General features: G+C 48.4%; 1 protein-coding gene across 1 annotated transcript in view; it reads left to right on the plus strand.

Annotated features, from left to right (window-relative positions):
* The window catches only part of RTEL1 (regulator of telomere elongation helicase 1), a 236,175-nt gene that overhangs the window by 144,666 nt on the left and 63,772 nt on the right, over positions 1 to 27,737 (plus strand). Inside the window, exons 24-28 of the mRNA XM_086932747.1 lie at positions 358 to 530; positions 10,608 to 10,703; positions 10,995 to 11,202; positions 11,522 to 11,659; positions 11,825 to 11,941. Coding sequence (XP_086788873.1) covers positions 358 to 530; positions 10,608 to 10,703; positions 10,995 to 11,202; positions 11,522 to 11,659; positions 11,825 to 11,941 — 732 coding nt within the window. The remainder of the gene's footprint in view (positions 1 to 357; positions 531 to 10,607; positions 10,704 to 10,994; positions 11,203 to 11,521; positions 11,660 to 11,824; positions 11,942 to 27,737) is intronic.

The raw sequence follows: 27,737 nt of genomic DNA on the forward strand, positions 1-27,737 counted from the left end.
TAACTGTGGTACTTTAGGTCGAGAATGAGACGTATTGGTAGAGCAGCAAATGCTCTACCAATACGCAAAGTAGTGAGAGGGCTACTGGTTATGTTTAGGGTACTGTGTTAGAGAAGTGTGAGAGGCTTCTGTAAGGAATAGCAATGTTTTCTTCAGAGCAAGTTTGTAGTTCTAAAGCATGGTGTAAATAAATGCATTATTAGTCCTAGTTTCTATGTTAAGGAACATTTCCTGCATTCGTGTTTGGCAGAATTTGTGTTGTAGGATATGCAGCAGCATGACATGTACAGATCTATTTGTGACCTTGGCACAGGAGTTTTCTCAACTATGGTTTTCTGTTCTGTCCTGGAATTCCAGTTAACAACGCTGACCTGCTGCCTGGTGGGGAAAGTGTGGCTAACATTTGCGGGGAGTATGAGCTGGAGCTAAAGTCATCCAAGAGAAAACCGGCTGGGCTGCTGGACGCTTTGGATCATAACGAGAGAATTGGGGAATTGGATGAGGAAGAGACACTATCAGGAGAGGAGAAGGTAAGACTGATGGCACTCCGCTTACTTGCAAGACCAGGCAGTGAGTAACAGTGTTCCTCTATTAATTGGAGCCTAGTGTAAAATGGTGTATTTTTTCAGTTGTGGCTTCATTAACATGTCACAGAAATGACCACAATCCATACCCCTGAGCTCCTTATTCATGTAAACAATCCCTTATCTCCTGAATTTCCTCCTGGAGTCAGACTGAACCCAAAAAAGTTGAAATTGCTCTACTGCTCTAGCAGGTGACAGTATGGCTCTGACATGACTGTTGGTGGCCTAGATGTGAAGTTGTGGAGCCATATATGGCACCACCCAAAACCTCTGAATTCCATTCTATTGTTTCTGTAGTCTTCAAAGTGGATCTGGAACGCTAATTTACAGTGGAACCAAGGAAGAGATCAGGCTGCCATAGGTAGCACTCTGTCATTCCTGAAACTCTTCTTCAGGTTCAAACAACTTCTCTTCAGGTTTGTGTCGTTGTTCTTCAGCTCCGACCGGAACGTCATATACGTAAGCACATTATCTGGGGCTGTTGGCATCAGTTAAATAATTTCTCCACAATCCAGAAAATTATGAGGATTCCATTGGACTAACTTGTAGACAAAGACGGCCCTCCCAACCTGACTACAACAGCCGACCCAGTCCTTCTGGGGCCGAGGTATTGGTAGACACCGCTCAAACAAGCAGAGGCAGCATTCCTCAAATTGTTTCTCACTTGCCTCGATGCCTGAGAAGCTTGCCACCTGGCAAGTTTGCTCTCCCAGTCCATACCTGTCTGGTTAGAGGCAGAATATGGCATATCCTCCACAGCTGGAGATCCAACATGTTGCGCAGTTGGGTGCTTCAGATTTTTCAAAGGGGGTGTGCCCTGCCCCTCCTTTCCTCTCCACCCCCATACCTCCCACACCGAGTGACTGTATGTGAAGCATTCCACTATCCTAATGCAGGAAGTCAATCTTCTGTTGTTAAATGATGCCCTAGAGAGGGTAGGGTACCAACCTCAGATAAAAGGGAAGAATGTTATGCGTCTTACTTCCTTGTTTAGGATGTAAGCCCCAGGCCTATTTTGGATCTCCACCCTCTGAAAGTTTTTATGAGAAAGGACAAGTTCAATAGATCACCGTGGGTCAGAATGGTTTATATATGTATTGCGTTCAGCTTCATCTTTACCTCGGTCCCTCAGGTATTCTAGAATGTTTTAGAGGTAGTCACTGCCCATGTTTGGAGGTCGGGAGTGCACATGTTCCTGTACCTTGATGACTACTTGCTGAAGGCAGGCTTGCTGCAGTCAGTCGTAAACCACCAACTCGATGATGACCAATCTCCCGACATTGTTGGAGTTTACCATCAATGAGCCAAAGTCCCACTTGAGCCCATTCATTGGGACAGTTCTGGACATGGTGGTGTTCAAAGCCTTTCCCCTGCTGCAGCAAGTCAGGGATTTTCAGGATATGATGCCAATGTTTTGGGATCTGTTCTGAGCTTCAGTGAGGCTAACCCTGCGGCTTCTTACCCTCCTATCCTTGTGTGTTCTCTTTCTTGATGGATACTTCTAACTGCATATTCCTCATCTTTAGACTATCGCCAGGCACCATACTGGATCTGAAAGCTTTCACAGCAGTGCTCTTGTGTTGACTTTGTTCTGCCGAGGAATTGACGGAGCAGAGCCAAATCTAAGTGGCACCCCTGTGTCCTGACGTCCATTCCCTTCTTAGCATGCCTTTCAGCACTTATCTGGAGCTCCACTCCCTTTCTTAGTCAATTTGACGACTTCAGTCGTAAAGAAATTTGGAATTCAGTGTGCCAGGGAAGGATATCCACTCCAAAAATTGAAGGCTTGAAACCATGCTGCTACTTTTGAAAACAGATGTCAATGGGGTACCTTTGCTGACACTTATGTCCAACTCTGAGCCAAACTTGTCTTGGTCCCAACCGAGGCCGTGCCCCTGACTTCATTCCGATGCACCCCATTCCTGTACCGTCAGGTTCAGACCCCCATTCCTGTACCGTCAGGTTCAGACAAAACAATGCCGCTATCACGTTTCTGCTCCACCAACATTTCAGTTTCAACGCTGATCTGAGCTTGCTGCTACTGGAAGATGACAACAGAGAGGATGGGGATGAGTTTCCAACACATTTATAGGATGACAAATTGTGTATGGACTTACAGGAGGCAAATGGGCTTGAAACTTCCCCTGATACAGGGTTGATTCTGCTCTAGGATGCTTAAAGGAAAGCCGTAACACAGCATGCTCCTTGGTCCTTTAACAACTGGTAGAGAGTTTCCTGATCAGACTCGGCCCTTCTGAGGCTACTCCACAGGTTTTATGTACCAGCAAAGCCAGGCCCCACTGCAGCTTCTTCGCTCTTTTATGGTTGTACATAGAGATCATTGATCAAGGTCAGCCAAGAGCATATTAAGGAATTGTCTCTCCCATTCACCCTTACCAGCGCCCCTTGGGTGTTCACATAAATGGTGGTTGTCGCTGCTCATTAGCAAGGTTTGGGGATACTAGTTTTCCCGACCTTGATGGCTGGCTGTTGAAGGCGGGCTCGCAGAGTCAGTCATAGACCATCTTCAGACCACAATGAACCTCCTGATATTGTTGGGATTCTCGATCAATGAACTGAAGTCACACCTTAATCATTTGCATTGGCTTCCTCTATCGGAGCTAATCTGGACACAGTGCAGTTCAGGGTCTTTACTCCATCACAATTCCAGAGCATTCGTACTATGATCCTGATGTTTCAGCCTTAGTCCTGGATCTCGGTGATAGCAGCTCTGAGGCGTCTTGGCCTGCTGTCCTATTCTATCTTGCTTTTCCACTTCACCAAGTTGCATATGTGCACTCTGCAGTGGTATATGAAGTCTTATTCCATCCAGCACTGAGGAAACCTGTCAGTTGTCATCCAGATTTCAAAGGAGACTGCACAAGATTTGTAGTGTTGGCTGATCTACTGAAACCTGATCAGCAGCAGACCCCTGGCTTCTGGTCTCCCTCAGAAACCTGGCTCCACATACATTTGTTCAGAGCTGCTGGCCATCCGTCTGGCATTGAAAGCCTTCCTGCCATCCATCAATGGAAGGCTTGTGCTGGTTCTCATGGACAACTCCACTGCCATGTGGTATTGCAACAAGCAGGGCACAGTGAGTTATTGTGTCCCATGCCAAGAGACTCTGTGCCTCTGAAGTTTGCTGGAGCGTTAGGGCGTCTTTCTGAACTACCTGGTGGGATTTTAAACACAAGGGCAGACGAGCTGATTTGGCGAAGCCTGGTGGTTCACAAATGGCAGATTCGTCTAACGGTGTGAGTAGCCACCATAAAGAACCTGCAGTGTTAAAACATCTGCATGTTGGTGTTCCCAAGAACGCACTCTCTAGGAAACTCATTCAGGATAGAATGGAGCACTGGGCCCTTGTACGCACTTTATCTGCCTCTTCTTTCCAGAGTTCAGGAATGATTCGGTCCAAGTCATCCAAGCAGCTCTGGATTGGACCAGGAGAATGGGGTACCCGGCACCTCTGGGTAGACGCTGTCTTCCTGTGGTTATGACCTCAGCTCGTCATATGAGTGAGCTCCAGGCTTTGCCAAAAGTCATTACGCCTTTTCACTTTGGGCAGTCCATCACCCTTCCGGTGTTCTTTGCCCTGACTCACCACTTGAAAGAGGAGGAAAGACTCCATCAGTTGAACCCCAACAAAAGCTTCAAGTTTTTGCATTGATTGCACCATAGACAATCAGGTGCACAGTCAGCTTTCTGTGAGGTTTTCTTAGCCAGAGAAAGAGTGCACCGAAAAGGACTTTGTCACAATGGATAGTCTTCTCCATTAAGATCTGCTATGGATTGGGAAGAAATAGGCCTCTGGAAGTCTGAGGGCCCATTCCTTCTCGGCCAAGGCTGCAACACGTTGTTGGCATGCAGATTGCCTGTCATGACATCTGTCAAGTCTCCACGTGTGAGTCAGTGCACACGTTCACAAAGCACTACTTCCTTGACAGCCAGGTCCAATCGGAAGGTCATTTCGCCCATTCAGTCCTGCAAGACATTCTGATCTGAGCCTACACCACAGACCCTCCAGGTTGGGTCGGTACTGCTTTGGTATGTATTCTAAAGGTAAGAAATCTGTGGTTCGAATGTCCATAAAAAAATAAGTTACTTATCCTCGGTAATGCTCTTTCTGGTGGTAAATTCTATTTATCCGCAAATTCCTCTCTGTCTTCCAGCCTCTGTGTTCTCTGGAGTGGTCTCTTTTTGCCATAAAAAAAGGTCCCAAAATAGAGATCTGCACGTTGGTGCCTCCATTTGTTTTGTGCTCAGCATCTAAGGGCACCGAAGGTGTCAAAGAAAGTGATGTCTCCACACAAGGGTTGCTCGTATATGTAGCTACTCTCTGTCTCTTCCAGGCAAAACAAAGTCAACACGGAGTCGCACATTGTTCCCCAGCGGCGCATTTGGTCACTGATGTTAAAGCTTCAAGGTCCAGTCTGGTGCCTGGTGATGTTCTAAAGATGAGGAAACTGCAATTAGATAAGAGTGCCCACAGGAAAGAGTGTTACGAAATGTACCGTATTTTCCGGCGTATAAGACGACTTTTTAACCCCGTAAAATGTTCTGGAAAGTCGGGGGTCGTCTTATACGCCGGGTACCAAATTTTATGGTATGTTTTCATGCGCTTTTTCATAGCGAGGACTTCACTCGAAGGTGTCAGACCACTTCACAATAGGAAATAACAAGAAACAACACACCTTATGTTAAAAAATACAGCCACCGGCACTGGCAACGTCCACACCCAGGCCCCGCGCCATGAACTGTGCAAGTATCGAAAGCGAGCGTTTTTTTTCATAGCAAGGACTTCACTCGAAGGTGTCAGACCGCTTCACAATAGGAAATACCTAACAAGAAACAACACACCTTATGTTAAAAAATACAGTCACCGGCACTGGCAACGTCCACACCCAGGCCCCGCGCCATGAACTGTGCAAGTATCGAAAGCGAGCGTTTTTTTTCATAGCAAGGACTTCACTCGAAGGTGTCAGACCGCTTCACAATAGGAAATACGTAACAAGAAACAACACACCTTATGTTAAAAAATACAGCCACCGGCACTGGCAACGTCCACACCCAGGCCCCGCGCCATGAACTGTGCAAGTATCGAAAGCGAGCGTTTTTTTCATAGCGAGGACTTCACTCAAAGGTGTCAAACCGCTTCACAAGCGAGCAAATGGCGCCATGAGTCTTACCTCGACTGCCGCTGCACACGCGCCTCCAACCGCTTGCACAGCCCCAGGCAGACGAGGCAGCAGGACGAGGCAGCAGGACGTCCGAAATATATAACGGGCAGCCAGCGCCGAAGATGGCAGCCCCCGCTGTGTTGACACGTTTGGCACGCGCTCCTCTCTCCATGACATGGGCATGGGCATAGAAAGGGGACTGTAGAATGTTCCCGAATGTTCCCGAAGGCAGTAGAGCACTTGCCGTGATTGGCTGGTTGTTGCGAAGAGGATAGGCAGTCTGGTGAGCAGATATTTGCCGTACCGTACATGTGGTGGTGAAGACAGTACAGCACAGCACCAGTCTCTGCACCTGTTCATACTGTACAGCACCAGTACATCCAGTGCAAATGGCTGACAGTCAAGAACCCGGCAAGGCTCCAGCAGTACATCTAGTGCAAATGGCATACAGTGAAGAACCCGGCAAGGCTCCAGCAGTACATCTAGTGCAAATGGCAGACAGTGAAGAACCCGGCAAGGCTCCAGCAGTACATCCAGTGCGAATGGCTGGCAGTCAAGAACCCAGCAAGGCTCCAGCGGTGGCAAGAAGAAGGAAATATGAAGCCAGTTACAAACTTAAAGTTGTGGATTTTGCCACGGAACATAATAACTGTGCTGCTGCTAGACAATATGGAGTGACAGAAAAGATGGTTCGGGCCTGGAGAGCAAATGAGAAAGCATTAAGGAGTATGCCAAGGGGTAAGTGTGCATTAAGAAGAGGCACCCCACATTGGCCAGAACTCGAAAAGCATGTAGCAGACATGGTGACCGAGCATCGCCAAACCGGTTATGTCGTGACCCGAAATAAAATCCGATTGGCTGCACTTCAGTGGGCCAAATCTAACCCAGATCTCAGCAACAGATTTAAGGCCACTGTATCCTGGTGTACCAGATTCTTGGGAAGGCATAATCTGGTATTGCGGCAAAAGACAAAAATTGCCCAAAAATTACCTGCGGATCTTGATGCCAAAATGCATAGCTTCCATCGCTACGTTATTAGGCTGCGCAATGAACATGGCTATGCGCTAAGTAGCATCGGAAATATGGATGAAACTCCAATGAATTTCGATATGATTGCCAACAAAACTGTCCATCAAAAAGGTGAAAAGACAATTTTAATAAAAACAACAGGACATGAGAAGTCCAGTTTCACAGTGGTACTAGCATGCACAGCTGATGGCGCAAAACTGAGACCAATGGTTATTTTCAAAAGAAAAACAATGCCGAAACTCAAGTTTCCTGTTGGTTGTTTTGTGCATGTGAATGAGAAAGGATGGATGGATGAAGAAGGGGTAAAGCTATGGCTTGATAATGTATGGAGCAGGTGACCAGGTGGACTTCTACAAAGACGTAGTCTACTGGTGTGGGATATGTTCAGGGCTCATTTAACTCCAAGCACCAAGCAAAGGCTGGCAAGACTAAAAACAGATGCTGCAGTTATACCTGGAGGATTGACATCGTTGGTGCAGCCACTGGATGTGTGCCTAAACAAGCCATTTAAAGATCGCATCCGAGAACAGTGGAATGAGTGGATGGTTAGCGGTGAAAAAACATTCACAAAAGGAGGAAACATGCGTGCTCCACAGTTGGATGTTTTGTGCACCTTTGTCATAAAGGCCTGGAACGACATCGATGCAGAGACTGTCATAAAGTCTTTCAAGAAGTGTGGCATATCAAATTCATTAGATGGTATGGAGGACGACTACTTGTGGCAAGATGAAGAGGATGCCGAAGCAGAGACCACATCATCTGATACGGAATTGGTACCAGATCCATACGATGACTGCCTTACAGATGTACCACAAGATCTCATTGACTTACTTATGAGATCAGATGACGAAGAGGAGGATTGTGAAGGCTTTTAAAGGGAACGTTGTAAATCCTGTAGAAATCGCTTGGATTTATGAAAAGTTATGGAAAGTTTAATCCACTTGCACTGTTTCATGCACTAATTTATGTTTACCGTACCGTACATGTTTGATGACAAACAGGTATATTCACAAGTGACAGTTTTTCATATGGTTCTAAATAAAAATATTGCGAGTAAAGCAATATTGTTTATACAACCAATTTGTTTGAGTTCAGTCTTTGAGTTTGTAAAGTAAACGCTTAACACTGTCCACTGATAAAGCCTTACTGCTCACCCACAGGGAGGAGGATTAGAATCACTAATACGGTAAGTTCAAAATACATTCTCGGAATGGCTATGCAGGACTGCGCTGGAAGTGGGGGTAGTCTTATACGGCGAGTATAGCACAAAACCTAAATTTTATCAAGCAAAGTAGGGGGTCGTCTTATACGCCGGGTCGTCTTATACGCCGGAAAATACGGTAAGAAACTTGGTAATCTAGAATTCCAGGTGGCACTTATTGACCCTGCAGTGGACCCTCAGAACTCACTGAGACCAGCATCAGGACTGCCTCTCTGACTAATCCGGATCTGCAGTAGTAGATTTCATGGTGGTGACAAACCCTTCGCTGCTGGGTTGGGGGAAGATAGACCATCTGGGAGAGGTGGAATTTAGAGGCCTTGGTTTCTGGATGAAGGACAGCTCAATAATAACCTTCTGGAGTTTTAGACAATGCATATGGCCCTAAAGGGGAGGTGGGTGCAAGACTTCACAGACAACACGACCGCCATGTGATACTGCAACAGACAGAGCTCTGTGGGGTCCTAGATCTTGTGCCAAGAGGCGGTAAATCTCTGGAGGTGTCTGGACCAGCAGAACATCTTCCTGGTCACCAACCACTTGGCAGGACCCCTGAATGCCAGAGTCAACTATCTGAGCTGGCATCGTCTGGTACACCACGAGAAATCGTGCCCATTGCAAAGTGGTGTATGGGGTCTTCGATCTTTGGGGTATGCCTTGGCTAGATCTATTCACCACTAGCAAATGCACAGTGTCAACAATTCTACACTCTGGAGTTCCTTCAAAGTGCTGATTAGGAGATACATTCCAGCTTGAATGGAATGATGTAGTACTGTCTTTTCCACTGCTAACTCTCCTGCTGTGGGTTCTTAGGAAGATCCAGACAGTCCGGGACCAGGGCATTCTCATCGCCGAGGACTGGGTCAAAAGATTGTGGTACCCAGAGCCTGAATATTTGAAACACCTAGTGATTCAGCAGCAGGACAGGCTTCTACATCGGAGTTTCCACACACCTTGAGAATGAGCAGCTACAGCTGATTCGTTTGACATGCCGACCGAGGTTGTCAAGCTCGTCTTTGTGGCCAGAAGCCTTTTCTCAAAGTCAATCTACTCTGGGGAAAGTATGTTGCTTGGTGTGTACTTAAAACACCAACCCCTTGCAGGCTTAACCTTTTGATGCTCTTCTGTTTGTTCTTTTGTTAGCCCAGCAAGGCCTTGCAATACGGCAAAGTAAAAGGCTATTTGACTGCCTTTTTGGCCTTTCTGTGTTTAACTGTATAGCCTTCTATGTTGCATTTTGTAAAAGTCTTAACTCCTTTGTTTCCCTCAGACCTTTTACTATGCCTCAATGGGACCTGAACTTGGTCCTAACATCTCTCATGTGCACACCATGGGGACCCATGCTTAGATGTTCCTTAAGGCTCTAAACACTATCTTCCTCATTATCATTACGTTAGTGTGCCTCATGAGTGAACTACAGGTGCTTTCTAACCTACTTTCTATGCCACCTTCTTTCTGGACAAACTGGTAGTGTGGATCAGGTCAGCCTTCTTACTGAAGGTCATAATCCCCTTCCATGTTGGCCAAAAGATTACTCTGTTAATGTTTATTGCTCAGCCTCATCCCTCGAAGGAGAGGCACCCTTGTCTTGACCCTAAGAGGACTGAGCTTCTACATCTACAGCACTAAAAACCATTGTGCAGGTAATCAGCTCTTTGTTGATTTCTATTTGGCAAACAAAGGGATGGCTGTGCATAGGAGGAACCTGTTGAGGTGGGTAGCCCTCTATATTAAAATCTGCTATGCAGTGGCCAAAGAAGCAGCCCCCTGATGGCTTGCAAGCTCATTCCACCCAGGCTATATTGACTTTGGTGCAAGGATTCCTATTCTAGATATCTGCCAGGCTGCCACATGGGCATTGGTACATATGTTCATGAAACACCAATGCGTTGATAACCAGGTTCGGCAGGAGAGTCACTACACCTGCTTGGTTCTGCAGGACTTTTCAGTTCGAGTCCACTTCCCAGACCGTTCACCTTTGTGAGTTACTACCATGGTGCCTATTGTAAAGGCGAAGAGTGTGCAGTTAGTATCCATTTGAAGAGTAATTTACTTACCTACGGTAACGCTCTTTCTGGTGTATACTCTCTCTAACTGAACATTCCTCACTGGCCTCCAAGCTCCCGGTCTGTGAAGTGGCATCTTTACCATCGAAAAATGTCCCAAATCAGGAATTTGCACATTGCCTCGGAGATGTTTTTTCTATGCTCCATGTCTAAGGCCACCGAAAGCGAAAGACGCAAGTAAATTAAATCTGTGCCCAGGTGTGCTGTTATATGTGGCTTCACTTTGTCACCGTATGGAGTCGATATGGAGCCATTCGGCACCACGTACCAATCAGTGAGAGCATTGCTGGAAGAATACTCTAGTTCCAGTTTGGCGCCTGGGCATATTTTAAAGTGGAGGAATCTGCGTTTAGGAAGAGTATCCATCAGAAAGACCGTTCCGGAAAGCAAATAACTTGTTCACTTGGCTTGTACCTTCTGTTTTATTATCTGTGATCATAGAATACATTTAATGCATTGTCTGTCTTACATTGAGCACTGCATCATATTGGTCGATAAACGTGTTTTTATGACAATCTCATTGTAGGCATTTCCTATGTCCACGCGGTCCTTGCAGTACGACAAAAGATTAGCTGATGAGCAGAGGGGAGGTCGAAAGAAGATAAAGATTGTTGACAACCGGGTAATGCAATCCAGTGCTCTCCATAGTAATAAAGTTGATGCATAGAGGGTAAAGGAACTGCCTGTGAGAGATAATCGCTGTCAACGTTGTGTGGGCACTTCATAGTTTGAGGAGTCACTTGTGGGCAAGTGAGGTGGGTAGGGGCAGCATGATGTCAAAGTTTACCATACCTAATCGGGTTTAGATGTTGTCCAGGGCCGGTCCTTGCTTGAAAATTACTGGGTGAGTACTCCAAGATGTGATATTACATCTACCTCTCTGGGATTAACAGCATCTTTTTTTTTAATCCAGATGAATGAACTGTCGGGGACACCTCACCAGAAGTCCACCCGAGCCAATCTGTTAATGGGGACTGTAAAACAGGCCTTAAGCCAGTCCAACTTTGAGGTGTTTACGCAAACCATGCAGAGATACAAGGCCTCTGATGACTTCACCACTATGCTCTCGGAGTTGGTGGCACTCTTTACTGGGGATTCCAAAAAGCACAGTCTACTGCGAGGTAATGTATCTCAGGATGTGAATGATTCTTCCCTAGCAACTGACTATCCCTCAAAACTGATCTTCCTAGTGCATGTTGGTATTGCTGACTCTAACCCAACCAATCCGCCTTTGTAGAGTCATGAGACCTGTTATTGAATCTCTAATTTCCCAGTCAGTCTCTCTTTATTGGTGTACGCCCTTGCAATTTTGTTATTGGGTTGTGGACTTCTGTGCTCGGTTTTTCTTTGCTTGCCTGTTCTTGCTGATTAATTGAGAGAGGACCTTCTTTAGTAAGATCTCCATTCAAAGATATTCATATGGGTTTTCTTTAATATTAGAGTTCTATCAGTTCATCCGCCCACACCATAAGAAGCAGTTTGACCAAGCCTGCCGGGAGTTAACAGGAGAGGGCTGCGGGTTCAAACCAGAACACAGCCTGCAGCGTGAGGAACGCGAAAGACTAGCCAAACAGGCAGGTATGGAAGCATTGCGTATGAAATCAGCTAAAGGAGGATGTACTCCACTAGCACAGGTGTCTTTGCTGACTTGGTAAGGTGATATGTGCATATGGGGTGTCGGGCAGTTCCTGGCACAAAAATAGACTCAATTTCACTCTCTTTCCCCCTCTCTTCAATCGATAGTTGAGAAGCCCCGCGAGCAGAAGATGACTTTCTCAGAAGATTCTTCTCTGCAGCTGAACTCTGGAACACACCTGAACCAAGGAGGCAATCATCTCACCACGGAGCAAATCAGAACACGTATGTAGCACAGGTCTCGACTCAGCCATTGTTTTGCACTCCACTTCCTTTCTTCTTGCTCTGCTGGTCTATTTGAACAAGTGAACTCTGCTTGCAATGGCAAATGTCTGAAAATGACTTCCACTTCTTAGCACTGTCTAAGTCTTCTAACTCGTCAAACTTACAACAAATCCTTTTTTTTAGACTGCTTTAAAACCTAGCTCCCTTATTTTGCTGTACAAGCTGTGGTATGTTGATGCTTAACCTTTCTTGATTTGATGCAATTTGGAAACAGCCTTCTGGCAGCAGCAGGTGAGGTTTTATTTCATCATTTTAAAGCTGCTGCATTGAGGTATTTTCAGGGTAGAATATTGCATTTGTAACACTGCGGAAAATCCCCTTGGGTGTGTGTATTTTTATGCTAATGAGTCTAGCTTTGGGGTTTCCAAGGTCAGCAGGTAGTCTCTCAGTGGCTTCCAAATCTAAATGTCTTTTAGTCTAGAGGTTGTAGGGCTGGAGCGAAGTATACAGTTTGCTGGTAAAGTCACAGTACATGGGACTCTTTAACCAAGCCTTGGTCGTAGGCAAGCTCACTGTCTGTAATCACAAGTGTCAGCAGAGTGAATTCCTATGGGGCCAGCAGATACAATGGGATCTGGGCTCGTGGGGCACTATGAAGGCGTCGCAGCCAAATGTGGTCCATGTGAGTTGCATTTGTAAATCTAACATCTTCTGTTCTGGAAAAGACATGTCCGTCTGGGAATTGGTCTCCTAAAGTGTGTAGGGCATGTTGTGTCATAGGGCGCTGGACCACCTTCTCTTGTGTTATGGGAAGCCAGTAATTGCTTGTCAATTATATTGTAGGGGAATAATGAATCCAACCACCAAGAAGCCCAGCTTGTGGTGGATAGGGTTTGGACATCTGTCGATTCTTGTGGTAGCCCTGCGGGGGTATCGAACATAATGGTGCTGGGCGGCTTGATCCGTTTCAGGTTTGGAGTAAGGAAGGCATGCATCTGCGTGGTACTTGTGGTAGGCAAATTGACACTGTGCAGTTAAATAATACAAGTGGAAGGGAGGAACACCAAACCCACTGCACTGTTATGGGAGTACAAGAGTGTCCGAACCAATTCAGAGATGTCTACCTGCCCAGATAAGCCGCAATAATTGACTGCTCAGGTTGGTGAAGGAGTTGGTGAGTGGGATGGGTAGGTTCAGAAAAAGATATAAAAAAAACTAGGAAGAGCCACCATTTTTATAATTGCAATGTAGCCTGCCATTAGGATGGGGAGGCGGATCCTTCTTCCCCCTTAGGTGGTTAATTTGTCCACGGCCGGACCGTAGTTCAGCCATATTACCTGTTCTATGGCACAATGTAAATAGATACTGAAATTTCGGACTGGCCCTTCAGACCATGTCAAGTAGAATTTGCACTGCATAAGGTCAGTTGCGCCCATGAGAGGGAACAACTCCGACTTGGCCAAGTTAATGTGAAAAGTAAAACTAAAGGGGATGATGGACGGAGTGTTTGAGCAAATCAAACACTCACACCCCAGTCAACTGATCGGGTTTAATTCATCACCATTCTTTAGCTCACTCAGCCACCCCAGTTCAGACATGGCCATATGCAAATCAGTCCGACCCTGTGCCTCATGGGAACAGTCCAGCCAGAACTGCCAAGCCATGTCTTCCCTGGACCGGAAACAAGCGTCCTGGGACGGTTTCGGATTCATAATCCTAATCAGCCAGGCTATCTTGAATCCAGTGGCAAAGTGAGCAAGGGAATCACGTCTGAGCATACCCTGCCAACTTAGGGCGACCGAAGTGAAACAAAAGGGGATGATTGACGGAGCGTTTGAGCAAATCAAACACTCACCCCCAGTCAACTGAACTGGGTTTAATCCATCACCATTCTTTAGCTCACTCAGCCACCCCAGTTCAGACATGGCCATATGACACTGTGCAGTTAAATAATACAAGTGGAAGGGAGGAACACCAAACCCACCGCACTGTTATGGGAGTACAAGAGTGTCCGAACCAATTCAGGGATGTCTACCTGCCCAGATAAGCCGCAATAATTGACTCCTCAGTTTGGTGAAGGAGTTGGTGAGTGGGATGGGTAGGTTCAGAAAAAGATTAAAAAAAACTAGGAAGAGCCACCATTTTTATTATAATTGCAATGTGGCCTGCCATTAGGATGGGGAGGCGGATCCTTCTTCCCCCTTAGGTGGTTAATTTGTCCACGGCCGGACCGTAGTTCAGCCATATTACCTGTTCATTGGCACAATGTAAATAGATACTGAAATTTCGGACTGGGCCTTCAGACCATGTCAAGTAGAATTTGCACTGCATAAGGTCAGTTGCACCCATGGGAGGGAACAATTCAGACTTGGCCAAGTTAATGTGAAGGCCAAGGAATTCTCTGAATATGACCATCTTGTGAACGATCGATGCCAGTTTGTCTGCATGGTGTTGTAAAAGTAAGAAAATGTCATCTGCATATAGCAAAAGTAGTAGTGGGCCGGGTTGTTGTTTGTGAATATAATAGCATGATCAGGAAGATGAATCCCAGCCGCATGCCTGATTTGAGGAGTGTGGCTTGCAAAAAGGCCCACTCCAAAGAATCAAAGCCCTTCTCTGCATCGAACATGTATACTGTGGCTGGGACATTCAGGAAGATTTTGTTGAGTACAGAGAAAACCGTGCATAAGTTTAAAGATGTGGAGCGGTAGGGGACAAAGCCTTACTGAGTGGTGGAGATGATCTGGTCCATCAGGACGGTGAGGCAGGGGCCAAGCACCTTGGTTAGTATCTCATTATCTAGATTAAGCAGTGACAATGACCAATATGATCCACTGTCCGGTGAGTCTTTCCCGGGATTTTACATTAAGGGAACCACTGCCTCATGCAGCGCCAGTGGGAACACCTGATCTTCGAATGATTTTGTGTACATAGCGAGTAAGTGTGCTACTAAAATATGTTTGGAAATCTTGTCGAAAATTCTGGTGAAACCGTCCGGGCCAGGGGCCTTGGTGCTGTCCAGTGAGTCAATTACAGGTATTTTCTTTGGTGGAGAAGGGTTCACTGAGGAACTGCTGTTCTGCATTAGCAAGCCAGAACATTGCCACCATAGCGAGGTATGTCAGTAACTCTGTGGACTCCTCACTTAGTCTGGAAGATTAGAGGTGGGTAATAGCTGAACAGCTCATCTTGGATGTCTAAATTGTCAGAGAACCCATGTCCTATCATCATGCTGTTGGTCCGGTTTATATGAGGCGCCTCTTGGTGGCTGTAGCAATCTAGCCAATATGCGGCCCGGACTTTCTCCCTCCCCGTAACAGTGGGCTTTGGCATACTTTCCTAGATAACTTGCCTTGCACTCTGCCAAATCACAAAATTTAGCTAGTAGAGTATTACCTTTGTTGAATTGAGGCCTGTGGCATTGTTGAGGCCTGCATGATCCAGGACTGCTATTTCAGTCTCAGTGCGAGATAGGCTGCCAATATAGTTATACATGCCTCTCATAGCATAGCTTGTAACATAACAAAGCCTGTATTAAGCTTGAATTATTCTGTGATTGAGCGAAATAACTCATCATGGAGCATCATGCTAGGAAAACACCACTGACACTCAAGGCCTCCTCTGCGGGGGAAGTGTAGTGCCATCTTAACCGGTGAGAGGTTGGAGAGGGTGCATGCCAGGTGTGCGATTGAGCCCAACCCTGGAGTTAGTGTGGCGGATATGAGCCTGCAGTCAACGCGTTTCCACGTGTCGGAGTGGTGCGGAGTTTGCTGGAGCAGAAGCGTGTTGCAGGCACCAGAGGTCCCTGAGCATGTTAGTGTCAAGATGTTGTAGAGTGTACGCAGTTATCTGAAAGAGACACGTTAGTGATAGATTCCTTACCTTAGAATATCCCCAGGCGTCAGGCTCCACATCCGTCGTGGGCGCCGTGATGACGTCGTCGGAGTACTTAGACGCCGCCTCCGCGTGCTGACGTCAGTTCTTCTTTTTTCCGCGCCAGCAAGCGCAGATCTGGAAAAAGCAGTACTTCTAGTCACTTTTTGACTAACTTTTTGGATCATTTTGATCATCTTTACGAAGTCGAACGACTCCAATCGGTGCCATAGGGATGCTTGGATTTAAACACTGCGAGGATTGCGACCGCACGATGTCGGTCACAGATCCTCACCGTCGGTGTCTACTCTGTCTAGGCGTCGACGACAAGACCTGCCCCGACTGCCGGGCCCTGTCTTCGAAAGCCAGGCGGGAGCGGTCCCGCAGGCGACTCGAACTCCGGCAGTCGGCTCGTGCCGCGAGAGGTCCACGTCCCGGTCCCACAGGAGGTCGAGGGACAGGTCGCGGGGTCGGAGCCACCACAGCTCCGGGAGTCGGCACCACTCCTCCGGGTCGAAGTCGTTGTCAGGTAAGAAGCACAAGAAGTCAAAGAGACGTCATGGCTCTTCCGACTACCCCCGACGCTCGCGCGACGCGGCCGGGGGTTCGGGTGACACCGCCCACGCGGCTCTGCCTGAGTCGCGGGCGTCGCGGCCTGCTCCACACCCTCCAGTCCCTGGGCACGACGCGACGCCGGAGGAGATCGATCGATCACCGCCCACGCGGCTCTGCCTGAGTCGCGGGCGTCGCGGCCTGCTCCACACCCTCCAGTCCCTGGGCACGACGCGACGCCGGAGGAGATCGATCGATTCCTCATGGCCATGAGGAGCCTCTCTCGTCTGATGGGCTCTGCGGGACCTTCGGGCCCAGCGGACCCGTCTGGGGCCCCTAGCGGGTCGCGGGCTTCGGCCCCGATGCCGTCGAGTGCTCGGCCCTGACGCCGCCGGCGCCTTCGGGCCCGGCACCGCAGGGCCCCAGGGTCCCGACGCCGCCTTCCGGCCCGGCGCCGCAGGACCCCACTGGACCCGCTTCGGGATCCGGGTCGTCGTCGGTGGACCTTACGACCCCCCCCCGGCATCGGTCCGCCAGGTGTCACCTCCGGCGCCATCCTCGGGCGGCGCCGTCCCTGATACCCTCGCTCGGGATCCCGGCGTCGGAACGGCGCCGCTGTGCTCCGCTTTCCACGCCGCTTGGGGAGTTTAGCTTCTATGAACCGGCCTCATGGTTTGACAACCCTGACTATCAGGGGATGGGTGAAGAGGAGTATTGGGAGGGGTCTGAGGACCCTCTGTCCCGAGAGGGTCAGTTGCAAGAGGACTGGACAGGTGGACTTGGGGATGCCAGTGGTCTGGACACATCACCAGACACTGGCTTTGTCTCACCTCCTACCGTGGCTATGGAGGAGGGGGCAACCTACAGTGTGGTGTTGATGAGGGCAGCCAAGGCCTTGGGCCTTGGGCTCCCTGTCGCGGCCGTGAGGACTAACCTCCTCACTGAGGTCCTTAAACCGCAGTCATGCCCGACAGAGCCTCTGCTGCCGTTTAATGAGGCCTTGTTCGACGTTCTTTTGGGCACTTGGTCCAGGCCCGCTACGGGTTCGCCCGTAGATAGGAACGTGGCCAGACGCCACCGCCCGGCCCCGGGCGACCCAGTTTTCCTGTCCACCCACCCCACCCCAGAGAGCCTGGTCATCCAGGCATCCACTTCCCAGACCGCATTCCCGTCGGCTCCGCCGGACAGGGAATCCAAGAGGTACGAGCAGTACGGTAAAAAGATCTTCTCCTCCCTTAGTCTGGGACTGCTGTCCAACACTGCATGCCTCTTGGGCCGCTACACCCACTCTCTGTGGGATACGGTTGCGGAATCGCTGCCAGAGTGTCCGTTGGAGGTACGCGCCAAACTCGGCCAAGCCCTTGTGGAGGGCCGGGATGCAGCTAAATATTCTATCCGATGTGGGCTAGATACCACCGACTCACTAGGTAGAGCGATGGCAATGACGGTGGCGATTAGACGCCACGCCTGGTTGAGGTCCGCCAACTTTTCGGCCGATGTCCAAAACACACTGATGGACATGCCGTTTGATGGCTGTCGCCTTTTTGGCGACAAGGCAGACCATGCGCTTGAGCGCTTTAAGGACTCCAGGGCTACGGCCAAGTCCTTGGGCCTCTCTGCCCCGTGCCAGCAAACGGGTGCCTTTCGCTCCTTTCGTGGCCAAGGAAGGGGCGCCCCCACACGTGCCGCCAGCCACACGCCGCAGACTAACATCCAGCGCGGTGGCGGCCGTGGAAATCGCCGCGGAGGCGGTCGGGGACAACAGCGAGGCCAGTCCACACCCTCCCCCGCAGCATCCGCCTCTAAACCCTCCTAGTCCGTGCTTTTCGGCCCACGTGATGCCAGTGGGGGGCAGGGTTCACCATCACCTCTCTCACTGGCGCACTGTCACTTCGGACAGGTCGGTGCTGCAGATTGTCCGTAGGGGCTACTCCCTCCCCTTCGAGACGATCCCCCAAGCCATGCCACCGCAACACCTCGCGTATCGGTGGATCATTTGCGGCTTCTGCAGGAGGAAGTTTCGGCCCTCTTGGCCAAGGGGGCCATCGAGCGGGTTCCTGGGCCAGAAGTAGGACGTGGTTGCTACTCCCACTACTTTCTGGTGCCCAAGAAGGGCAAAGGGGGCCTACGCCCTATCTTGGACCTACGGAACGGCAACGGCTTCCTCCGGAAGGAGAAGTTCAAGATGCTGACACTGGCTCAGGTCTTAGCTGCCCTGGACCCATGAGACTGGATGGTAGCGTTGGACTTGCAGGACGCTTATTTCCACATCCCCGTCCTGCCAGCCCACCGGCGTTACCTGCGGTTCACGGTAGGCCACGAGCACTTTCAGTTTACTGTGCTCCCCTTCGGCCTTACCAGCGCCCCACGGGTGTTCACGAAAGTGATGGCGGTGGTCGCAGCTCATCTGCGCAGGTTAGGGGTTTCAGTCTTCCCCTACCTCGACCACTGGTTGTTGAAGGCGGGCTCGCCCCAGACAGTCGTCAGCCACCTCCAGACGACAGCAGACCTCTTGCACCAGCTGGGGTTCTCCATCAATGTACCGAAGTCACACCTGTGCCCCTCTCAGAAGCTCCTTTTCATCAGAGCGGTTCTCGACTTGGCGCAGTTTCGGGTTTACCCACCCGAACAGCGGGTTCGGGATATACAGGCTCTGAATCCAATCTTTCAGCCTTTATCCCGAGTTTCGGTCAGGTTGACGCTGCAGCTTCTGGAGCTGATGGCTTCCTGCATCCTTCTGGTGCATCACGCCCGTTGGCGGATGCGGGCTCTACAGTGGGACCTGAAGTTTCAGTGGGCCCAGCATCAGGGCAACCTGTCCGACCATGTCCTGATCTCGGAGGGCACTGCGAGACAGCTGCAGTGGTGGCTCAGGGACCGCGATTGGGTCAGTGGCAGATCCCTCTCCCTTCCCCAACCGGAGCACGTAGTTGTGACGGACGCGTCCCTCCAGGGCTGGGGAGGCCACATGGGAGAGGCAGGGATCAGAGGCCTCTGGTCTCCGGCTGAGTCCCGGCTCCATATCAACCTTTTGGAGCTGCGGGCGATTCGTCTAGCACTGAAGGCATTCCTCCCCTCTGTCCGGGGGAGTGTAGTGCAGGTGTTCACGGACAACACCACTGCCATGTGGTACTGCAACAAACAGGGCGGGGTGGGGTCGTGGATCCTTTGCCAGGAGGCTCTGCACCTCTGGCAATGGCTGGAACATCAGGGCGAGACCCTGGTGGTTCAACACCTGGCAGGTTCTCTGAACGCCAGGGCGGACGAACTCAGTCGCCGGTGCATGATGGATCACGAATGGCGTCTGAACTCGGACGTGGCGCAAGGCCTCTTTCAGCAGTGGGAAGAGCCTTGGTTAGATCTATTCGCCACCGAAGAGAATGCGCATTGTCATGAGTTCTGCGCGTTGGAATTTCCAAGGCGGCACTCGCTCGGAGACGCTTTTCGTCGCGAGTGGAGTTGCGGTCTGTTGTACGCCTTTTCGCCTATACCACTTCTGCCCAGAGTGCTGAAGAAGATCAGGCGCGACCGGGCACAAATCATCCTTGTGGCTCCGGACTGGGCATGAAGGTACTGGTATCCCGAGCTACTCAGTATGTCAGTCGATCCCCCGGTTCGTCTGCCTCTTCAGTTGGACCTTCTGTCACAGCAGCAGGGGACGGTCCTCCACCCGAACCTGTTCAGTCTCCACCTCCTTGCTTGGAGATTGAGCGGCGACAGTTGAGGCCATTTGACTTGCCTCCTGAAGTTTGTAACATCATTCTGGCAGCCAGGCGTCCCTCCACAAAGTCGGTATACGCCTGCAGGTGGGACAGATTTGTGGCATGGTGCACAGCAAAGGCTGTGGATCCTCTTTCTGCCCCTCTTTCTGAGGTTCTTCTCTTCCTTCTTTCTCTTGCCCAGCAGGGCTCTGCTCTGGGCACTATCAAGGGCTACCTTTCTGCTCGTTCAGCCTTTTTGAGGCTGCCTGATCAACCTTCTTTGTTCAAATCCCCTATTGTTAATCGATTCTTGAAAGGCATCACTCATACGTTCCCTCCTGTTCACTTTGTGATGCCTCAGTGGGACTTGAACCTGGTTCTTACTTTTCTGATGTGCGCTCCCTTCGAGCCACTTCACAACTGTCCTTTTCGCCTTCTTACTTTGAAGACTGCCTTCCTGGTAGCCATCACCTCTGCCAGGAGAGTGAGTGAGCTCCAGGCTCTATCCTGTAAATCTCCTTTCCTTTTGGTCTATCCGGACAAGGTTGTGTTGTGAACAAGGCCCTCTTTTCTGCCCAAGGTAGTCACAGCCTTCCACATCGGGCAGTCCATCACCTTGCCCACCTTCTTTCCGCCTCTGCATCCCTCAAGAGAGGAAGAGAGGCTCCACCGTCTGGACCCAAAACGTGCGCTCTCTTTCTTTCTGGATCGCACACGCCAGTTCCGGGTGGATGACCAACTCTTTGTTGGTTACGTGGGCGCTAAGAAGGGGAAAGCGGTGCACAAGCGGACCATCTTGTGGTGGATCATATTGTGTATCCAGGCGTGCTACTCCTTGGCTAAGAAGGAACACCCTGTTGGGCTGAGGGCTCATTCCACTCGAGCCACGGCTACTACTACTGCCTTGGGCGGATGAGTGCCCTTGCAGGACATTTGCCAGGCAGCTACGTGGGCCTCGCTGCACACGTTTGCAAGACATTATTGCCTGGACAGCCAAGTCCGGAGGGATGGCTTCTTTGGCCGTTCCGTCCTCCAGGACTTTCTGGTGTGATTATTGGTTCGCAGACCCACCACCGGGGTTTTTATTGCTGGGGTATCTATTCTAAGGTAAGGAATCTATCACTAACGTGTCTCTTTCAGATGCACAAGTTACTACTTGTGTAACGATATATCTGTAAGAGACATTAGTTCGTGATAGATTCCTTACCGACCCACCCATCCTCCCCGTTCTGCGAACCGATATCTAGGGTTAAGGTCATCCCCTTTCAGGGCCCTAGTTTCAAGGCACCAGTGTTGGTTTTTAGCATAGCTCTGCGTTTCCGGCGCGTAAAAGCTGTGTCTAAGAACCGACGTCAGCACGCGGAGGCGGCGTCTAAGTACTCCGACGACGTCATCACGGCGCCGACGACGGACGCGGAGCCGCAGACGACGCCTACCGACGCGCAAGGGTACTGCTACGCAAAAATTTCCGGATCCAGTCTGACGCCTGGGGATATTCTAAGGCAAGGAATCTATCACTAACTAATGTCTCTTACAGATATATCGTTACACAAGTAGTAACTTGTGCAGCGGGGTTTACCCGCAGGGGTAGTGGCTGTAGTGTCCAGCAAGGGATCAAGGAGCATGTTGCGGTCCCTACCCAGTTTGCTATGATCTGCGTCAGTGCACTCCATCTGGGACTGTTGTGACTGGAAGAATTCGTACTGTGAGTGTTTAAGACATGTATATTCATGAGCAATATACGTTGTCCAGCTAGAGTTCTTGCTACCAGTATGTATCTACCGCTTTCATCAATAAAGCTGGCATAATGATGGAAAGGGGAGGCTGTTCTGAATCAGGGTGCAGACTCCACGCAAATAGGTGCTATAATCTGAAAAGCATCTGTGCAGGCCCCAAGTGACAGCAAAGGTGTCTGTAGGGCCGGAGGGTAAGTGTGTCTCCTGTAAGAAGGCTATCCATGCACCATGTCTGGTCAGGTATTGCAGTACTTGTTTTACCTTACAGGGGTTATTAAGGCCTCGGATGTTCCAGGACATATGAAAGGTAATATCCACAATAAACTTCCCCTTGCCTCGTGTCTCTGTCATCTGTTAACATGTTCAAATCACAATGACATTGTGCATGGAGATTGCCTGTTCTTACTGAGGAATGCAAAAGACAAAAACAAATAACCCAACAGTTACTATCCCTGCCTCCCAAGGCAGGCAAGAACATGCCTGATGGAATCCCAAGGACTGTAATTGGAGGAAAGCGGTGCTGCCGCTTTCAGAGGTGGTGTGCACTATAACACACAGACCAGGGAGGTCTTAATCCTTTATATTCTTGTTCGAAATAATTTTTTCAAAATCCAAAAATAGTTTCAAACCATGTTTGTTTATTCATCAATTTTTTCTATAATTTTTCTTTCTGAACTTTCTGTTGGTGATTTTCACATCATCACGAAACACAGTTTATATTTTCCCAATGCATTTCGGGTCATCTGGGACCCTTCCTCAGGGGTCTATGTTGAAACAAACAAGGAAAATATTATGAGCCGTCCGGCCTGATAATCTCACATACCATACTTAACATTTTAAATGCTCAACATAATTAAAACGTTTTTTGCTGATGGTACACTGAAAATATATCTGTAAACATCATCTCATACAATCCTGGTCGACTTAAAGCTCTATGTTAAGACTCTAAATTACACATAACCAATTGTACTCATAATCTAAACAAAGTTCTAAAGAACAATTCAATTGAAAATGTAACATCCGGTTGAACTCGTTCCGGTAACAAAATTCTATCCAGTATCCAGCGTCAGTCACTAATTTGTTTATACATGCTTAAACTCGAGTTTAAAGCAAAATACTAACCTATTTCTAAGTTACTTCTAAGTTACAGAAACAATGCGCTAAGTTTCTAAACATTAGCTCTTCGGTTACGGCGGGGATATTCTACTTACGTAAATGTGATCTTTCAACATGTCCCGTTCCTTTAGCCAAAGGGAAATCGACTACCTTGCCCTCGAGCCTTAAAGCTTAAATACGCGCTCTAATTGGCTTAAGTTGCGGTCACGTGATCGCAATGTTCTGTACTCGAAATATGTTAAAATAACTACTCTGTACGGGAATGGGAACAATAATTTCATCGCTCAGGTTTAAATGCGGGATAATTTCATCCTAATTAAAACGAAAAGAAAATGACAAATGTAAAAAAAAATTCGAGTTAGCATGAAACAACTGACTCTTAATGCTGTGAACTCAGTGTCAATGAAGGATCAATCAAATGAACAAAATCATCAAATTCAACGTTGGCCTCCACAACCCATTCCAAGATGGCCGACCTAAAAACTTTTTCAGAACATTCACATGTGACCAGAAGTATTGTCTATTTAATTATTTGTAGATTTTGTTCATTTGATTGATCCTTCATTGACACTGAGTTCACAGCGTTAAGAGTCAGTTGTTTCATACTAACTCGAAAAAAAATGTACATTTGTCCTTTTCTTTTCGTTTTAATTAGGATAAAATTATCCCGCATTTAAACCTGAGCGATGAAAATTATTGTTCCCATTCCCGAATAGAGTAGTTATTTTACCATATTTGGAGTACAGAACATTGCGATCACGTGACCGGAACGTAAGCCAATTAGAGCACAAATTTAAGCTTCAAGGCTCGAGGGCAAGGTAATCGATTTCCCATTGGCTAAAGGAACGGGACATGTTGAAAGATCACATTTACGTAAGTAGAATATCCTCGCCGTAACCGTAGAGCTAATGTTTAGAGACTTAGCGCGTTGTTTCTGTAACTTAGAAGTAACTTAGAAATAGGTTAGTATTTTGCTTTAGACTCGAGTTTAAGCATGTATAAACGAATTCGTGACTGACACTGGATAGAATTTTGTTACCGGAACGAGTTCAACCGGATGTTACATTTTCATTTGAATTGTTCTGTAGAACTTTGTTTAGATTATGAGTTCAATTGGTCATGTGTAATTTAGAGTCTTAACATAGAGCTTTAAGTCGACCAGGATTGTATGAGATGATGTTTACCGATATATTTTCAGTGTACCATCAGCAGAAAACGTTTTAATTATGTTGAGCATTTAAAATGTTAAGTATGGTATGTGAGATTATCAGGCCGGACGGCTCATAATATTTTCCTTGTTTGTTTCAACATAGACCCCTGAGGAAGGGTCCCAGATGACCCGAAATGCATTGGGAAAATATAAACTGTTTCGTGATGATGTGAAAATCACCAACAGAAAGTTCAGAAAGAAAAATTATAGAAAAAATTGATGAATAAACAAACATGGTTTGAAACTATTTTTGTATTTTGAAAAAATTATTTCGAACAAGAATATAAAGGATTAAGACCTCCCTGTCTGTGTATTATAGTGCACACCACCTCTGAAAGCGGCAGCACCGCTTTCCTCCAATTACAGTATTTAGAATATTGTGTTTAGACAGTACACTAGGTAGGATGAGCACAAAAACAAAGTACTGAAAAAAACACTTGAGCATATGAAAACAAGAGTGCCGGATGGATTATCAGTAAGGAATCCCAAGGACCTCAGGGGGGTACCAACGCAATGGCGGAGGGGCCCTATTTGCTGGAGTCTCTAAAAAGGATGAGAGTGAAGATGGGCTTTATGCTGTAACGAGTGGTATGTAGTTTGGGGGTGCAGCATCCGAAAATAGTCAGGTGGTACCTAGTAAAATACTCATTCAGGATGGTCCAGATGGGCCATGGACAGGAGTCTTGAAGCTGTCAAGTACCTCAATCCGGAGGAAACAGATCTGTGCTAGCAGATTGCAAGGGTGTCTGCCGGGTTATCATAAAAAAGGGGGCATGCCATTTTAGTCCACCCAAAGGCGGGCCGGGTATAGCATGTCATAGCGCAGACCCAGCTTACATAGCGCTGCCTTGGCGTCATTGAACTTGCGGCGAGCATCCTGGACCACCATTGTAAAGTCCAGAAAAGGGGACATCGTTGTTCCTTGGTACTGGAGTGGGTTCAGCTCTGTTGCTAGTTTCAGCGCTGTGTCTCAGTCTCTGAAATTGAGAAGCCGGGCCACGGTTGGCCGCGGTGAAGTGCCTGGAGCAGTACGTGGGCGAAGGGATCTATGTGCAGTTTTACCAACCCAGCTGTTCAGAGAGCTGGTGTTCTACAAACAGATTGAGCCAACCTGTGTCTGTGGACTCCGCAATACTCCGATTGCTAACGTTGCGGTGGTCGCAGGCTTCTAGGTCTTCATTTTTGATGGCTATTGTTTTGAGGGAGACTCCAATTTCTTTAGCTGCGTTGCTGCGTGCCCTGCCGGTCAAGGCGGATAGTAAGGGTACCAAACCGTTTGTCGATAGCACGGAAGCCAGCTCGTAGTTCGGCTACGATGACATCTGTGCTGGTGTCAGATCTACCCTCTTTCAATGGAAGGCTGGTGTAGGTGTTCATGTAAATGTAGTGTATTTTGTAAAGCGCACTGCTGCCCCAATGGGGCGTCCCGGCGCTGTATAACACTGTGGAACCCTTCCTGGCTCTCCTTGTGAGATGCCCCTCCTGGACACCCCCAAGGTGAAGCCAGGCATCCCAGTGTTGTAGAGGCCGTTGTGGAGATTAAGCAAGCTATTGCCCAGAGTTGCAGCGTGGGACACATGATTAGAGTAGGCGCCGGGGCGAGAATTATCGAGTCCGCGGATATTAAGCCCAAGACCCTGCCGCGTCGGGACTTGAACCCTGGTCCCGGGCCTGATCTCTGCTTCAGAGTCTGCCGCTGTAACCAGTGAGCCACACTTCTTCATGGACAACACCTTCGCCATGTGGTACTGCAACAAACAGTGGTTGGCGTGGTGTGGACCCTTTGTCAAGAGGACTTGCATCTCTGGACATGGTTGGAACAGCAGGGCATACCCCTGATGATTCATCATCTGGCAGGTTCTCTGAATGCCAGAGCGGACAAACTCTGCTGTCGATGCCTAGAGGATCACAAATGGCATCTCAAACCGGAGGTGGCGCAAGGTCTCTTTCAACAATGGAGAGACCCTTGGCTAGATCTGTTAGACTCCGCCGACACAATGTCAGCAATTTTGTGTGTTGGAGTTTCCAAGACCGCTCCCGCTCATTGACATTTGTCATCTCGAATGGAGCTCAGGCTTCCTGTATGCTTTTCCGCCCATACCACTCCTGCCCAGAGTTCCCAAGTAGATCAGGAACGACCGGGCCCAAGTCTTCCTTGTGGCTCCAGATTGGACTATGAGGGTCTGGTATCCCAAGCTACTGAGCATGGCTGTCGATCTTCCGATCAGGCTGCCAATTAGTGAGGATCTTCTGTCACAGCAGCAGGGGAGGTTTTGAGGTGAGACTTCAATTTCTTTAGCTGCTTTGCTGCGTGCCCTAAACATGTCCAGTCTCCACCTTCTTGCATGGAGATTGAGCAGCGCCAGTTGACAGCATTCCACTTTTCTCACAAAGTCTGGAACGTCTTCTTGGCAGCCAGGTGTCCTTCCACCCAGATGGTATACGGCTGACGTTGGAAAAAATTTGTGGCATGGTGCGCAGAAAAAATAATGGATCCCCTTTCTGCCCACCTTTATGAAGTTTTACTCTTCATTCTTTCTCTTGCCCAGCAGTGCTTTGCTCTGGGCACTCTTAAGAACTATTCGGCTGCTCTTTCTGCTTTTTTTGTGGCTGCCTGACCAACCCTCTCTGCCAGGTCCCCTATCGTACATAGTTTTCTAACAGGTCTTGTTCATCTCTTCCCTCCTTCACCATTTATTATGCCTAATTAGGACCTTAATCTGGTGTTAACTACCTTGAAATGTGCTCCTTTTGAGCCTCTTCATCATTGTCCCCTCTGGCTTCTGACAATTAAAACAGCCTTCCTTGTGCCTATTACATCTGTCCCTAGAGGGAGTGAGCTGCAGGCCTTGTCATCTCCCCCGCCTTAACCATCTTTCATGACAAACTGGTGCTTTGCACAAGGGCCTCCTTTCTAAAAAAAAAAAGTGGTTACTCTATTTCACGCAGGTGAATCCATCACAATGCCTACCTTTTACACTCCTCCACATCCCTCTGAAGAAGAGGAGCATTTCCACCGTCTGGACCCAAAAAGAGCATTGTCATTCTACCTTGACCGCAAACGAGAGTTCCTGGTGGACGACCAACTCTTATTTGGGTATTATGCTGGTGCGAATAATGGCCTGGCTGTGCAGAAGTGGACCATCTCCAGATGGGTAGTGCTCTGCATTAAAATCTGCTATGCATAGGCCCAGAAGTAACGTCCAGAAAGTTTGAGAGCTAAGTGGGATCACTTCTGTGCTTGTTTCATGAGAAAACAGCCAAAGCCTTACAAAAGGCAGAAATATTTAATTTACCATGTCAGTATAATTTTTCTTTGCCCAACTGGAAATTAAAATAATGGTCGTTTAACTACATTTATTCTGATATCCCTCCTGGACACAATGGAAAAACTTATCATTTGTGTTGTTGAAAGGTGGGCAGCAATAGGTGCAGGCTAGTCCCCCCCCCCCCCCCCCCCCCCTTGCAGAACCTGAAAGATTTGGGCATCAACCCAGTATTTGGAACTGGAATATTGTGCCCTTGCAAATGCGCACTCCTAAACGCTTCACATTTAGCAAGGATTTGAGGTTGGTAGTGGATTTGTTCATGTTTTTGCTGCAAACATC

Source organism: Lissotriton vulgaris, chromosome 7 (genome assembly GCF_964263255.1).
Source record: "Lissotriton vulgaris chromosome 7, aLisVul1.2, whole genome shotgun sequence".
Lineage (NCBI taxonomy): Eukaryota > Metazoa > Chordata > Amphibia > Caudata > Salamandridae > Lissotriton > Lissotriton vulgaris.